The 17,488-nt window shown below is 35.9% G+C and overlaps 1 protein-coding gene across 1 annotated transcript; it reads right to left on the reverse strand.

Annotated features, from left to right (window-relative positions):
• Positions 1-6,141: 6,141 nt before the first annotated feature.
• Positions 6,142-16,727, reverse strand: LOC144433722 (farnesyl pyrophosphate synthase-like). Its single transcript, XM_078122077.1, has 10 exons — positions 16,381-16,727; positions 14,359-14,525; positions 13,412-13,552; positions 12,501-12,581; positions 11,761-11,883; positions 10,254-10,342; positions 9,632-9,704; positions 8,959-9,036; positions 8,122-8,256; positions 6,142-7,375 (listed from the first exon to the last, which is right to left on the reverse strand). Exons 2-10 carry the CDS (start codon positions 14,497-14,499, stop codon positions 7,175-7,177), a joined length of 1,062 nt encoding a protein of 353 aa, XP_077978203.1. The 5' UTR covers positions 14,500-14,525; positions 16,381-16,727; the 3' UTR covers positions 6,142-7,174.
• Between the last annotated feature and the right edge of the window lie 761 nt (positions 16,728-17,488).

A 17,488-nucleotide genomic window follows, 5' to 3' on the forward strand; every position in this document is an offset into this window, starting at 1 on the left:
AAAGCAAATCTCAACTTTGAACTTAGCTGATAAAACATAGCCAGGTTACAGTGCTTGGAGGTCAAAGACAAACCGAAGTAAGTAGAAAGATATACCATTTAGCTGATGAAAATTTAACTTACTCTTGTGCAGAATTAGAAGATACACTCTCATGAATCATTATCATTTTGAACTTTGACCCCAAGACAGAGAAATATAACAAAGTAAATTTACAATAATTTTGTCACAGAAAAAAAAAAGTTAAATGAAATATTAATGGTGATGTGAAAATAAAAATGTATGTACTGTATTTTGCAAGGGTAACTTTAATATCCTTTCAGTACAGTTGGAGAGAGAGAGTTGCATTTTATGTTGAGTATGACCTTGATCTTCAATCAAATTATCCACTGTTACAGTGTTGAGGGCACAATTTTTTTTATATTTGCCTAAATTTTCCACATAAAATTATGGCAGAGTGTAACTTCACAAAAAAATACTACTATTTTATAATATACCAGACTTCACTGTTTGGCGTACTGAAGGTCAAAATTGCTTTGCAAATAAATGTAAAAAAAAAATGTACAAGCCTTAATAATAATACTAGTCTAGTCCTATACCTGTCATCATTTTCTACAATCACTATCCTCGCCAGGTATAGTCAAACTGACAAATTTCACTGAAAATCTGGCTAAACCACCTCCTGCTGGGCAAGGGTGAACAGCACATGTCAGGAGTAATCCATCACAAACTGACAGGAAGTTGTAATTGGTTACAACATTCAGACTATTGCTCATTAATATTCAATTAGTACAGCTGTTTTGATGTTTGTATCACCACTCCAATACCATTAAACTATCCCTGTTGAGGGTAAGCACAAAACCTTGTGCTAGAGTAACCAGTGTGACTATACTATGGAGATGATCATGGTGATGGGGAACGCATATAGGAAACTAGACTATAATGATACATACATCCTGGTATATTAAAAGAAATTATAGACCATTGTTATAGATCACTTCAGTACCAAAAGAATCTTAAAATGTATTTTGAAAATATAAAATACTGTTTTTCTTCAAAAAATCCATTTTTAATGATTAAACCTTTCACGATGTTCATCTTAAAGCTATGGTTCATATTAAACAGATTTAAATATTGTATTCTCTATAAAGTTTAAGCCTAATTTACACATGCACTAGTTGTACAGTAACATTAGGACTCCAGTGGGGGGGGGGGGGGGGGGTCTTAGTTCCCACCAAACCTTACTCAATCTTTCTCATGCACTAAATTGCAAACAAAGTTACTTGATTTTTAATTGTGCAGTGAAAGTTTTGTCTGAGTAACTGTCAAGATTTAAGGACACTGGTTGAGGTATGATGGCATTTTGGTGAACTTGACGTACTAGTTCATCCGTTGTAATGTATGTGACATAATATCTCACTGGTGAAACAACAGTTGGTGAACTTGATGTACTGGTGGAACAGAATAGGCACCTATGACATCTTGGGGTTGGGGTTGTTGTGAATGGGTTATTGGCAGTGGTTCCACACCTAATTGTTGTGGGTGTGTTACTGGGGGTGGTGCTTGCTGGTGTTGGTGGGGATGTGGGTGTGGATGTGGTTGGGATTGTGGCTGCAACTGAGGGGATGACTGTTGGTGTGTGTGTGTTGGATCCACAGAATGGGTCAGTTGCATTGTAGGTTGGGTGTAATTGTGATAATGATAGATTTCATCTGTTTCTGAGGATGGAAGTGGAGTCACTGTTGAGGCTGAAGTAACCGGCTGTGGCATTGTTACCCGAGTTGGCAAATCTAGCATGACTAACTTCATGTCAGCAAATGCTGCCTGCACAACTGATCGGCCACGTCGCCTGCCTCGTTTTGTGGGTCCATTAGGGTTTCTTGTGATGCCATGTTCCCGTTTCCTGTGTTTGTATATATTGCTTGGTGTTGATGTCACATAATTACAGAGTTCACATTGGAGTGGTTTCTCACCTGTGTGAACACGTCTATGATAGATCAAAGATGCAGACTTCCTGAATAGTACGCCACAGTAATCGCATTTAAAGGGTTTGTATTCGGGGTGCGTTTTAAGATGAGCCTTCAGTTTATACTCTGTAATAAATGAACCCGGACAAAGTGGGCACTTGTGTGGCGTTATCCTCTGTGAATGTTTATTCCGGCGATGGGACTCCAATTCTTGTTTACTATAGAATCCCTTACCACAGTTATCACACAACAATGTTTTCATTTTGATATGTTTTCTCGCTCGGTGACTTTCAAGCATATCTTTGCGAACGCATTTATAGTCGCAGTTTTCACACTCGTATAAGTTTTCTGTTTTATGGATACGACGATGCATCCTCAGGTTGATATCTCGTCTGAAAGCTTTCCCACATTCCTCACATAAATAGTTTGTTTCAGTTGTGTGACGACCTTTGTGTTTTTCTAGATTACCCTTTTCAGAGAATCGCATCCCACATTCTTCGCATGCAAACGGTTTCTCGCCGGTATGTTTCCTAACATGTCTAAGAAGCTTAGTCCTATTCATAGCCACATATTTACATATCTCGCAGATATAAGTCTTCTTCAGCTTTTCGCCAGGTGGTGGTTTTTCCTCCTTGTGATGTTCATTTTTGTGTTCCTTCAATCTGTATTTAAACTTACATGAAAAGTCACACTCGCGACATCGATATCGGTCTGAGGGTACCAGTTTCTTGGTCCCTCGTTTTGACACACTCTCTTTTCTACTGACCATTCCTTTTCCAACTGAACCCATAGCTTTTGCATGAACCTTCTTATGTTGATTAAGTCTATATTTATACTTACAACTAAAGTGACACAGATTACATTCATATTTTTGTCTCTTTACGTACTTGGCATGCCGTTGCTTTCCCGCAACTTTTGGGGCTGTATTAGCAATGCTTTCTGTACTCTGTCCCTCTGTGAACTGATGAATTTGTATCTGTTCATCACGACTTCTTGTAACAACACGGTCACCTCTAGTGCTGATCGTTTGGATATTTTGATCAGGTTCGTAATCCTCATCATGTGAGAGATCCTCTACAGCTCCAGAGTCTTTCTCAGGTTCTTCTTGCTCCCATTCTTCATTTGTCATTTCTTCAACTCCTTTGATAGCTTTCTTGGGTATGGGTGGTTTCCGTCTAGTTTTCTTCTGCAGGTCATCTGTGCTGGGAACAGAATTTCCTAACCAAACAACAGTCTTGATACCTTCACTGCCTGGTATCATTTCAGCTGAAAACTGACCAGAATTATCTAACATTCCCTCTGTTACATCACCAGCATCATCACGACTACCATTATCAAGTTTACTCTTTTCACTATCATCCTTATTTTCAACATCCTCATTATCATCCTCTTCCTCATCACCCTCATCTTCATCTGTAACGTCTTCTTCACTTGATTCATAATTTTGGCTTCTGTCTTCAGACCCATCATCATCACTATCATCTGTCTCTGACTCTACACTTCCATTTTTACTATCTCCTATCTGTCCCTCATCATCATCATCATCATCATGATCATCTGCATCATTCTCCACAACATCATCATTTTCCCGAGCTTTCATATCATGGAACTCTCTATTTTGTTCTACTAACTGGGTGTCAGTTGTTTGAATTTGACCCTCTGCAGCACTAGGTGGAAGTGGCCCACTGTTGTCACTTGTTGCTTCTCCTGTAGTGACATCAATGCTTTGTCCAGTGGCTGCCTTCTTGTGATTGTCGACATGATCTTTGATTTCAAGGATATTTTTAGTTGAGAAATTACACCAGTCACACTTAAAACTGAAGCTGAATTCATTCATATCCATGGTTTCTCATCACACAGTTTCTCTGAAACATTAACAACATGAGAAGCACTTGTCAAAACATGTCATTCTTTTTAGAATATTATGATGGGGTAGCCTAAAGACTTGGCTCTCTGACTTGACATACTGGTGACAGCTTGTTCTGGTGAACAACATTGAAGCCAGATAGCTAACTCTCTGGGCTATTAATGATGGGGTATCTAACATGTTGCATTTACATGCGTGTAATTCCTTGATTTGGGTTTCCTCTGACAAAAATAAAAAAATACATTTCAGCATTCTCCCAAGAAAATATGTCATGCGAAATTTGCTAAAATGCCCTACATGACCCGGAACAAAAGAATGTGATTTATAAGACATCACATAACATTAATACGATGACCCAGAATTGAAACACAGCCTTTCAGCATATTTCAGAATCTACCCTGTTTGATGACTTTGCCTGAATTTTCCAATTGGATGGAATGCCGTTAAATTCATTGAACATAGCAGAAACTATGAAACTAGCTTGACAAAGGAATACCATTTTAACTAAGGTCTGTTGTCTAAATAAACCATAGGGTTACTCATTAAAATTAGTCTTTGCAAGCCTGGGAGAACCCTGTTAGGGTTGCATTTACGGTTTATAAATTACATCCCCAAAAAAGACCCCCTTCTCTTTTAGGGCTTCCCCTTTAAATAGTGGAGGGACTGTGATTCAGTATTCACTTACAAAAGTAGCTCACATTCAGGATTTAGTAACAAATGTATGTATATGCATAGCCGTCATGGTGGGTGGTAGACTGTAAGATACGTCGTGACGTTTCGCCGATGTTTGAGGGCGCCCCGTCACGGCGTACCTTACAGACTAGGTGGGTGGTGGTGGCGTGGAGTATTTGCCATCAAGAGAACAAAATACAAAATTGGGCCAAGTAGGGATTTTTTTCTAAACATTTTGCAACATTCAGGCACTTTGTCACATGTCCATGACTTTGTCAAATCTGCAAAATGTAACACCTTTCTCACCATTTTTCATCTCTGAATTTTTTTTATCAAAACACTTAAATTCATTTCCCACTTTTTTATCTTTTCAGACTACCTAGTTTATTCGCGAGAAATATCATTATTTTTTCTTTTGCGCAAAGATAATAACCTTTAATACAGGTGATGGTACATTAATTAAATATTTAAAAACATTAAAACAATTTAAATCAAAATTAAAATTCTGTTATATTATAGTCTGGGCTTTTTTTGTGTGTGTCCAATCTAGGTTAGTTTGTTCTTTCATGATAAACATACCTTTATCCCATGCATTTTGTGATATACATGTATCTATAATTATGCGTAATTTCTAACTAAACATAAAATGTGTACATAATGCACCTTGAAATTCGCAGAATAATGATATACTGTACGTCACATGTACAGTGTACACAAATTTGCATGTGAATGGCCAAGCCACGTCAGCTCCATGTACGCCCATCTTTCGACCTTACAAATTTCATCTGAGCGTAATCTTGGCACAACAATAAATTTTCTCATATATTACTGTAGGCATATGTTCACTTTGATGTAAAATTGTATTATTTGTGGTTATATCCTCGATAACACTGTTGCCGAGACCATAAAAGAGACATATTTATCAGAAAATAATGGCGTCCATTTTTGCACAACCAGTTTCCATTCAACAAATGACTCCGTAAGGTTTGCCGTTCGTATGCACGCCTCCTTGCCAACTAGCGGTCAATTTACGACCCACTCTCGCCCAATAAACCTCAAGAAAATTGTTGTTGTATATCTCACCTGTACAAGGGTACCTATTTAGACGACTTCTGCAATTCTGGGCATGTACTATAGCAAAATCGTTCCCTTTTCATCGTATCGCTCCGGAAAGATAGGCAATGGCCTAATATCACCTACGAGGGCGCACTGCAGCCCAAGGTCAACTTTTACCACAACACTGCACTGTCCCATTCCAGTTCAGCAGAACTCAAAACTCAGTGTGAAAGTATCTACTCAATGTCAACCATATTCTCAATATTTCAAAATGGAAAATGTGGACTTCTTTCATTTCCTATCACAGAATAGTCCACCAACTGTGTACAAATGTGAGTCAACGCGAGTAAAAGTTGCGAAAAACTAAAGTTTTAGTCAGTTTTCAGTGAGCAAGTATGAATACTTGTCGTATCATCATCATCATCATCATCATCATCATCATCATCATCACCAACAACCTCCTCCGTCTCATCATTATCATTCTCCTCCTCCTCCTCATCATCACTACTAACCACCACCACCACCACCACCACCACCACCTTTACCACCGTTCAACTTATTCAAAATTTGAAACACACAAAATAGCATAAAGTATCAATTTAATTCAGTTTCTTAATAAAAACAAAATACATTTACACAGACCAATAAAATTTTACCCATTCTGTGATAAAGTGACGCCTTCATGACACAAGCAAGTTGAAAGTAATATCATGGAGAAAGAATTTAGATATCCGTTTCTAAAAAGCTAGATCTTCTGATAAACTTTGTTTTCTACAACCTACTTTGATTACTGTGTAACGTGACTAGAATCAGTTACTAGTAATGTAAAATATTTGTTTGACAACAACAACCAGTTGTTACTTTAAAGTTTCTGTGTCTGAATCTTAATTGATAGTCATTCATAAATGCTTTTTTATAAATGTGAGCCTCAGTCCCTCTAGGGACTGTGTGTGAACCTTTGAGGGGAGCACTCCTCATAAGAGAGCGCCCTCTAAGGAATTAATTACACAAAGCTAGGGAGTCAACTTTCAAACATTAGGATTTGATAGAATTTGCATGCATTTCTTGACCAAACTTTTGGTGGGGAAATCCAAGTACAACACCTGAGGAACTCATATAGGTTTCACCTTTTTACCACACTCACATGTACGGCTGGCCCTTTCAAACTTACAAAAGTTTTCATATACTTATCACTAGATAAATAAAATAAATAACTTAGGTGTCTGTACTGCGCAAAGAACTAACTTCAATTCACCTGGACTGCATATAAATCTGTCCAGTCTCAAATACCACATTTGCATTAATAAATCTCACAGGAAATGATGTCATAAATATATCTACATAGTAAATAGACTCATGGCTGAAAAAACAGCAACTACGAGGGCGCACACACTTAGCCAAGAGGATCTTTCAAAATAACAGCCTGGCTTTGTATCCTTATCATGTTTTCCAATTTCATCAGAGCAAAATCTCAAGTCAAGTGACATATTTTTCAACTTCTCTTGAAGAGCATGATTCCTGGTACATTCTATTTCTGCATCACATTAGAAACACTTTTGTCCAATCTTTAATTTTAGAATTCATCAAAACAAAACACTGTCCCTCTCGTAATTTTTTACTTCTTCCGTTTGTAAATTTTAGCAGCAAAGTCAATAAAGAGCTGACTTGGAAGATGTCCATGACATTTCTCAATAAGTTTCAGCAGATTATCATAACTTTCATTTTCATAATCCTGATACACCTTCCTCAGGTTTAAGTCATCATACAGTTTCTTAATTTTATCAGCTTTCTCCGCGTCATTAATACCATAATTTTCCTGCAGAAAGAAAACAATACACAGATTGAGCTATTTCGTTAATGATACATCAACCCTTACATCTTCACAAAAAACAATTATGTTTAGCTTCACTTCTGGCAGGCATTTATCAAAAAAGTACAGATTTTTTTAAAGTAGAAACATTCGTGGCAAAGTCAAGTCAGATTTATTTTTGCTTTCAGCACATCTTTATTGATTATTGCTAAATCAACTTATGATTTTAGGTGATAAAATAACATCTCAGTAACAACATTGAGATCTTGTAAAGAAGTGCTGCTGTACTTGATTTTGGAGATTTCCTGCAAGGGTTTATGGGAAAACCTGTGATGTCATCACATCTACCCTAATCTCTTTGTCTTGACAGTACAAAGTGAAAAGTTAATGATATTTAGGTATTAAGTACTATTTTATCACCTAAACTTGTACATGATAGCAGTAATCAATGCATGTAAAGGTAGGAATAAGGTAATGAGAAAAATTCATACAGGGGGGGGGGGGAGAAGGAGGGAGACTGCTGAAATTAAATGGGGTCAAAAAGCCACAAATCAAGAACAAAATATTTCATTCACCAACTCCCTCCCCTCATCAAAACTTCTGTTCCTTCCATAAGCCTACCTAGACTTTTTCTTGAAATTACAGAATCAAAATCTATTTCTATGTGATAATGCAAAAGCTATGTACCACGAAAGTAATGTACTTATCACAGCTGTCGCAGTACCAAACATACATGAATGAGATCTCCTCACCTCTATGATTTTTTTCTGTTCATCAGTGGCTTTCTGTAATGCCTGTACAACCAACCAGCTACACTTATTATCTTCAATGTCCGTGCCTATCTTGCCAGTGATGGTTGGGTCACCATAGCAATCCAAGAAATCATCCTAATAATATACAAGACAAAAAAAAAATAAAATGATCATTATTCGTATATTTGATTGCTACCTGGATCTGACCACACCAACTTTTGATTCTTGTCAATCTTTATATGAATATCAATAACAGACAATAATTCTTTGTCAAATTATAAACTCAGATCTGACCACAATAACATGCTAACCTCTATTCGCAAACTATAATAAAAAGAAACTCCACACTCCATTGTACTTTTGATTCTTGTAACAATTTAACACTTTGTCAGAATACAATATGTCTACACGAATAAGTATGCTTTACATAATATTTTCACCAAGCTTTCATTCTGGGCGGATTGATAGGTGTGTTATGTCTGGTGACATATCAACCTTTATTCACACACTATCAATTTTTTGACAAGAGAAACTCTGAACATACAGTCATACTCCACCAAACATTACGGCATTTGAAATACACAAGAAAATTATTTATCTGTACATATTTATAGAAGGATAATGGAATTTTAAAAAAAATACTCAAAATATTACAGATCAGTGCATTGAATAGGCTGACCAGTTTAATTTTTTTCAGCTGTTACACAAAAAACCTAGCAAATGATAACATTTGATGCAACATTTACCCTTCTTTGTGTGTGTGTGCGTGTGTGTGTGTGTGTGTGTGTGTGTGTGTGTGTGTGTGTGTGTGATTCAATTTTACAAAATAATTCTTACCTGTATTTGAAAGAATCTTCCCATTTCTAGAAGTATTTGTTTGGCGTCTGCATGTGATTCTGTGTCATCGATGCCATACTGAAATCAACATAAAATTGTCAGGTTAACATACTAGATTCATGTATAGACTAAATCCCAAACTGAAATCAAAACAACGCTTAATTACAAACAAAATCTGTTTACCATTATGATATTAGACACATGTAAACAGTCTATCATTGGTACAGCAATGGATGTCTTCTGTTATTGCCTTGGATTTGACATTCAATATTCAGTTCCCATTTTCTAGACGAACTGATACATTGACAATTTCAATTCATATATATTTTAGATGTTGGAACCAGGGTAACTGATTGAAAACAATGAAACTTACACACACACACACACACACACACACACACACACACAATGTGAATGTACATGCACATGCATACAAACAGATACATACACATACATGCATACATACATACATACATACATGCATGCATTGCATGCATGAATGCACATGTATGTATGGTACATATATACGTACGTACGTACGTACGTACGTACGTACGTACATACATACATGTAAACACACACACAATAAAACACTACATGAAATACATCATGCTACATAAATCTACATCACTGTATTAAAGTTTGCACACATAAATATCATCCAACAACTTACCATATACATTGCTAAGGCAACTGGTAAATAAAATGAATAAAAGGCAGTCTTCCACTTCACAATAGCATTATATCTGAAAGTATGAAAACAATAAGTTTATTTCTTAAGTGTCTATTCAACTTTATGCAAACTGGTGTTGTATTTGACCATTTTGCCTACATCATATTGTCAGTGCATTGGCTATTTTGCCTGCGTTCATGTATACCACTTTGCACTGAAGATTTTACAGTGATAAATAACTGTCAGTTTTTATGGATAGCCCTTGCATCAGTTTGTTTAAGGTCATTATTGTAATAATAATAATAATGATCTTTATTTCTACTGGATAGTTCTTTAAGTATATAAACGCTTGCCTCCCAAGAAGTCCAGTGAGGGCCATCCCTCATTGGTCCAGTGTTAATGCAGGGGGAAACTGGAGTACCTGAAAAGCTGCGTTGTTCGGTAGAGTCAAACTGAACCAAACTCTTCTTACTTACAGTGTGGTAAAATTAATCAAACCCTGAATGGGTTCCAACACTGACTGTAGTGGTAAGAGGCAAGTGGTTTAACCACTCAACCACCGACAACCCACAGTACTGCTTTGTGCAGTATAAACTCACAATCTGTTGGAACATCAACCTACCTTACTTCTGTAAATCTTGTTAAATCTCTACTGCCCTCTGGAGCTGTTATCAGGTCTAAAGACTGACCTACAATTGTTTGATATGTTGTCTGGAAAAAAATTGTACCACATTAGAAAACAAGATGTATATCAGTACAGCACATTTCATGTTACTGTTCACTTGCTGTTTGATACAACCATGCAGAAACTAATAAGAAACTGCACATTCTACACTTTTAAGATAAATAAACTATTTGAATTTACTGTAACTAGACACAGACACACAGGCATCAATATTTGATGTATGCATTGTGACACGTTAGTTCATTTCATTTCGACAAAATGTAGCAAGAACTGTATTCAAGGACAATTTCTTATTAGTTTCTGCATGGTTGTTTCAAACAGCATGAGTCAACAGCAACCTGCAACAAGCTGTACTTATGGCTAAGAGTCAACATTCTAATTAAACACACAACAAAAGAAAGTTGAAAAGTTAAGTATAATAATTACATGCAAGAATGAATGTTCATGAACTTTGGGTTCATAGCATAAAAATGAAAATTTTCACTAGACATCTAAAAACATTTTTTTAAGTGAATCCCAAATTTCTCTGATATTTCATCAGCATTGTCAGGAGTATATTAAAATGACATATTTTCAAAACTAATTAATTAAATGTGCTGGTAAAAAATGCGGATTATCGAATTTGCATACAGCTTTATCATGTAGAGGAAATCAGCAGGTCAAATCAATGAACTAAAAAGAATAGTGCCAATGGCACAGTAGCACAACTGATATTCTGTAAGGGATGATCTCAAAATGTCACACAAACTCAATAAAACTAATTTCGTTTGTTGACACTCGAACCTTCTCCTCCTCCACTAATGAATGTGACATTGACATGTAAACCATGGTGAAAATTGTAGCGCGGTCACAACACTATGATGGATACAATGTAAAAGCCCTGGTAAACACATTAAAAATACTACCAGGAAACCCAGCACTGTATATCACATTAGCTGTAGATTTTTATCAACTTATCAGCATCCCAGTACTAAATACAGAACCTGTTCTAAATTGAAGGTATGACAGTTTTTCGAAATTTGGTAAAAAGTTCAGCAAATTGCACTTATGCCAGACCCTCTTCCCATATTGAATGAAGCTTGAGTGACAGTGTGTCATCGTCACTAACTATGTAGTCATTATCAACTTACATACTGACCAAAACTTCACATTATCATTACTACACCTTAGTTCTCTATTAACTTTCAAAATTCTATTGTACCAAATGTTGCGTGTTCATGTTTTCCTTTTCTGTAATATGTATTTCTGTATTTTGCATTCCTTTTCACCATGTGTCTCTAAATTATTATAAACATCACTGAAATGTACAACAAAACTTGCATAGCTAGCTTTGTGTGACTTGACATGTATTACTTAGGATGGTGCCATTTGCGTGTACATTATACTTAGAGATTTACACTTCAAATGCTCCTTCAAGTTGACAAACTTTGATTGAACTTCTCACCTCATGAAAGAGTTCCATGATGTTGACATAGTAAGGTTTACTCCTGATCACCTTCTTCAGCATTCTATAGATGCAGGCCTCAATGTAGAATGAGTCGTTGATGGCATCATGACCTACTCCTTGCTGTCAAATGACAAATAACAATAACATACATTCATCATCAAGCTAGGAAGTTAAAAGATCAACCCTTTAATCACCATTCCGCTGATTTGCAATATTCAACAACGGATGCATGTTTATTGGCAAGTTAAGGAGTCAGGGTAAGGATAAATGTAGACCCTATACCATTGCTTAAATTTGTAATATTCCGTAAAGGATATACATTCATCATCAAGCTAGGGAGTCAGTGTAAGGATAGGGATAGAGATAGAAATAAAGGTAAACCCTTTGCATTCCCTTAACATTTCTAAAATTTGTAATATTCCAGTGTGGCCAACTCTTTTAACTTGCATGAACTTTGAACTTCTCACGTTCAAGCTGAATCACTCTGCCATGGATTCCTTACATCTAAGGAAAACCTCCACGGATACACGTCTTGATTATTCTAATTTCTGATCAAATTCATATGACGAAAAATACTCCTTGCTTCTGGAAACTGTAACCATGATATAACATTTCTTATACATACATTGCGTCAAAATACAGGCAACTTTCAATTTAAATCAAAATTTACTAACTATACGAAACTCACTACCTACAGGCTGGCACCCTGAATAAAATAAAAATGGTGAGAATTTTACCTTTCTATACCAACACGCCTGCCCTCTTCTTGTCACAGACTGATCCATAATGTCATCAGCAACCAAAAAGAATGCTTGAAGCTGAGAAAGAAATGGATTCATATTCTTACTTGGTATTCTTTACCGAAGAAAAATACAGATACTGGATAAGTATAGCTATATTATATCAGAGATACTAGACAAGGATGGTAACTGGTAAACAAACAGCTCATTCTCTTGTGTGAACTAGGAGGCTGTCTGCCACTGTTTAATTACATGTAACTATATACATGGGTATGTTTTACAGCACATCCGACTTTAATGACATCACATCTAAAATAGCATATGGGATTTGTTGCGTTGGTAACACACCTGAACCAAGGCTGACAACAGGTTATCCCCCCCCCCAAAAAGAAAAAAAAAGAAAAAAAAAAAGAAGAAAAAAAAATGGAACTGCAACACAAAAGAGGTAGTAGCACCAATGTTAAACTTATTTTCACTGCAAGGTTGCGATAATACAACACAGATATTAGAGAAAAGGCTTTCATGGTCATTTTTTGTATGACATTATACATGTACACACACACACAGCCACAAGGAAACTTTTCAAAATTCTTCACTAAAAATAAGTGTTTACATTGACTGACACTAACTGTAAATTAGTTTTTGTTCTAAGAATTCAAAAAAAGTAGTATTGTCTACAGTTACCTAACTGTAAATTAATTTTTGTTCTTTCTAAGAATTCAAAAAAAAGTAGTATTGTCTACAGTTATCTAACTGTAAATTAGTTTTTGTTTCATTTCCTCTCTTCTAAATTACCATATGCGACTTCTGACATGTCTCTTTTGCATTTCAAAAAGAAATATTTGTAAACAGTGCACCCCAAAGGGCAGCACATGTATGTATAGTCAAATAATGGGACCACCACCTACCCATTCAACACACCATCCAAGTACCATTGCACATTTGACGTCGTCAGTACTTATATCAGGTTCACCAACCAATGACCGATAAGCTGAGATGACGGTCAAACCTCGGTTTCTTTTCCCACCAGGCACATTGTACTCAATCACCTGTTTTGTACATGAAGGAAAAAAAAAAGAACATAAAATTTTCATTATATAATTAGGAATTTATAAGATCTAGCTAGCACTGTCAAAAATGTATTATTGAAGTTTTAAACACGAGTGAACGGTTGTCATGTGTTATTTTAAGTGTGTTCACTTTTGGTACAATGAAATATAACTTAAAACTAAAACGGTAAGTAATTTCAAAACTATCTTGAATTTACTGGAGAAATCATTGGCAGTAAAATGCCAAGTCTAGGTACATACATGTATGATGTATAGTAAGGGTGTGTTCTTTCAAATTCCACATCTGTGATACATCTGTGATACAATCTCTGGCGCTTATGTATACATTAGAGATATCTAATCAGTGGAGCCACAAGAATTACATAGGATCATGGGAGGGGGAGGGGGGGGGGAAGGGGGAGGGTGAGCAGGTCCAACTTTTTCCATACCCCAGCTAGAGATATGTTTTCCAAACCCAAATTTTAACCCCAAACTGACACAAGCACTGCAACTGGGTATACAAAATAGTTTCAAACTCTGTGTAGCATTACTAATATAGCTGTTTCTCACATAATAGTAGTGCTTTTGTTTAGGGGGCAGTATGCTGGTAAAATCTACCCAAATTCCCCAAGTAATTTTACAACGGTTCCCTAACAAAATTATTATAACAATGCATTAAAACTCATGTCAGTTTTAACTCATTTACTACTTCCTGGTAACAAGGGGATCTAAAACTTCAGCAAAATCACTGAACACAGTCTCCAAATTTGCACCCCACCCCTAAAAAAAATCATAAAAGTACTCACATCTTTAAATCTTTTCATAGCATCACCAATTTCCTTGTTTTCAAGGTCAGGTTCTACCAGCTCATTGACAAGATCTGTGAAAAGTTTATCAAACTCTTTACTGTCTTCTTGCTTCTGTTTCTTCAGAACTGGTTCCTCCATTTTATAAACCTGGTGTTTTATCTTCCCTGTAAATGATACCATAGGCATTTCAACTGCACATCCTGCCATTGCAAAGTTGTCAGCACAGCGTACACACGGAAATGTACAAATGTCTAGCGTAATATTAAAATGATCACACAGTTATGAAGTCATCAGCATTTGTTATTGTTTACAAGATCATGTTTTCACTGTGTTCTATTAAAAGATTCTGACATCAGTCATAGAAATATTTGAGGCAGATACAACCAGATTGCTCATGTCATGTGGTCACTCCCTGGTCCTACACAATGTGTCTATTCTGTGACCATGTGTGCATTGTTCTCGGACAATCTTGTGACTTTGTGCATGTTGTGTGCATGTTCAGAGTGACAGAGGTCATAATATATATTATATAACAAACTCTACTTTGTGTGACCTCCACATGTTCAGTCTGGTTAAGTAATCTACCAACACTGGTGTTCCCCATATTTTCATTTTAACCGAGAATTTTCTCAAACCATAACCAAAATGTAAGAGAAACTGTGCAAGAATATCATTCTAAAACACCGGGGAACATTAAGGAAGATAACACCCATTTAAAGATTGAATTTCAAGTTTGTATGACAATTACGTTTCAGAAAAGGAAATTAAGTTAAAAAATAGTCATCTCATGACTACATCAAACATGTTGTACACTGTTACAATCTCAAGAAATAAGAATTCTATTTACAAGAGGATTTTATATGCCATGAAATAAATTCAGATTTCAAACAGATTTTTTGTTTATTACCATGTTTATCAAATATTGATAGTTATGGCACATAGCATTTTCTCTAGACTTTTTGTTCATGAAACTTAGATAATTGGATCAGTAAGGCGTATGGCAAAATGAAATAAATTAAAACGTTGTTATAATTATTTTGGACTGGTTGAGCAACATGTTTTGATACATCTATCAAAGTATGTTGTGAATTGGATCGCAACATATGACTACATTTTTAAAATTCAACACACATATAACTGCTTCCAAACTTTCTTGAACATGGCTGTAAAAAAAAAACACACCAAAAAACACCAAAAAACATGGCTACTTGCATATATTAAATTTGGCTAGGGTTTGTATGAATGCACAGAATCAGAAACGTGTGAAATTAATAACATAACAGAACCTTGGTAATTGTATAGGAATATAAGCATGTGATAAGTTCCATTGTATAGGTTTAGTGTACACCATTGTATCAATATACCAATTCTATTTTGTAATGTATATAATGTTATGTTATTTAAACAATAATGTACGCCCTCCCAGCCCATAATGGACGAAAGCAAACTTTGAACGACATAATGGGCGAGGCGACAGCCGAGCCCATTATGGAGTGCAAAGTTTGCTTGAGTCCATTATGGACTGGGAGGACGTACATTATTGTTATTATTTTATAGTTTTGCCAATTCCAGTGAATTTGTAGACTTGTATAGATAACTACAATAAAACAAAAGTGTAGTTCATCCTCTGGTGAGTTTTGGCAAAAGTCACATTTCCTGTCTTCGACTTCAAGACCACAAAGTCTGCCTGTTTGTGTTTCTATTTTGATTGGCCATTCTAATTTGAGCGATTATGCGTTTTGCACGGGACATTCCTTCTATAATATATATTAATATAAAAACATGAAATAATTAACAAATTATTAATACAGTTTAATAGTGCAGTGGGTTTCTACAATCTCTTTCCATGGAGATTGATCGTATTCGTAGCGCCTAGACGTAGATAAACATTGAATTAATAAATTGATACAAACAAACAAGAAAGACTATTTAACCTAATTTATTTAAAATTCAACTAAAGTTTAACATAAAGGAAATTATTCAATAAATCACTACATGTTATTTATACTATAGACTCACCAGAAATATTCAATGATCTCTCGGCCAATACAGAATTCCAGGCTGGGTATAATTTCGATCTTGACCTAGGCTTCGGTATCCGGGAAAGGTGTACAATGGAAAGTCGGAGAATAATGAATGATCTCACGCCAGCGGAAGGGTCGAAACTTGATTGGTCGATCGACAGATTGCGCGATCGTGTGATTTCGGTTATAACCAATGAATGATGCTGGATGATCACAGTTTCGGGTTTCCTAAAAGCTGTGCAATATTATGCAAGATACGAAGTGTGCCTCCAGGGTGTAACAAAGGGCAAAACTTTAAATAATACACTGTATTGGACACTGGGACTGGCATTTACCACAGAAACTGTCAGACGACCATTACGTAAACTTTAACCTCTTAAAATCCCCTAGCTTCCTCATAGTTCTAACAAAACTTATTTGTAACAATTCTAAAACAGAATAAAATGTGATATTAATTCATCGCAAAGGCATGTTAATTTAACAGTGTGATAAATATCATGGAAATATCGTGGGAAAGCTCTAAATCATTAAGATTCATCAACACTTTCTCCGCACTAATTCTAACTAGCCTAGGTGGTCGAAAAATATATCATTGCCACTCGAATCTCACAGAGGGCGTCCTTTTAGACGACTAAACTAACAATCCCATCCCAATCACAGGGGCGTGTAATATTTCATAGAAGATTGTTGTTTTCCAGGTGTACAGACGTAAATATAACAACCTTTTGATTAATATATATTCCTACATGTAAGGGAATATTTCTTCGTAGTATAGAGATTGATACATTTGTAGCAGCAAGATTCGTACGATATTTTCCTAAGAAAACGACATTCTAAGCAATAAGAAAACAACAATTTATGAAATATTACACGCCCCTGTGATCCCAATCACGGGGAAGAGTGGTAACGCAATATGTGTTCTCCCCATCCGTTTATACGCTTAATACAAGTAAGATTATGCACCGCTTGTGCACGAAATGATTTAGTTCACTAAAGAAACATAAAACCCTGAACATTATTAATATGATTCTCAGTAATTTCCGGTAAACATTATAAATATCACTGAGAAACTTGCATCACCACACCCCCTCATCATATATAGT

This window comes from Glandiceps talaboti, chromosome 4 (genome assembly GCF_964340395.1).
Source record: "Glandiceps talaboti chromosome 4, keGlaTala1.1, whole genome shotgun sequence".
In the NCBI taxonomy this organism is placed as follows: Eukaryota; Metazoa; Hemichordata; class Enteropneusta; family Spengelidae; genus Glandiceps; species Glandiceps talaboti.

Bases quoted from the DNA above. Each gene is read 5' to 3' on its own strand.
- LOC144433722 (XM_078122077.1), bottom strand. From the start codon at position 14,499: ATGGAGGAACCAGTTCTGAAGAAACAGAAGCAAGAAGACAGTAAAGAG. The intron at 13,553-14,358 runs GTGAGTACTTTT...TGTACAAAACAG, and splicing joins CTATGAAAAGATTTAAAGAT to GTGATTGAGTACAATGTGCC. The intron at 9,037-9,631 runs GTAAGTTGTTGG...TGTTGATTTCAG, and splicing joins TTGCCTTAGCAATGTATATG to TATGGCATCGATGACACAGA.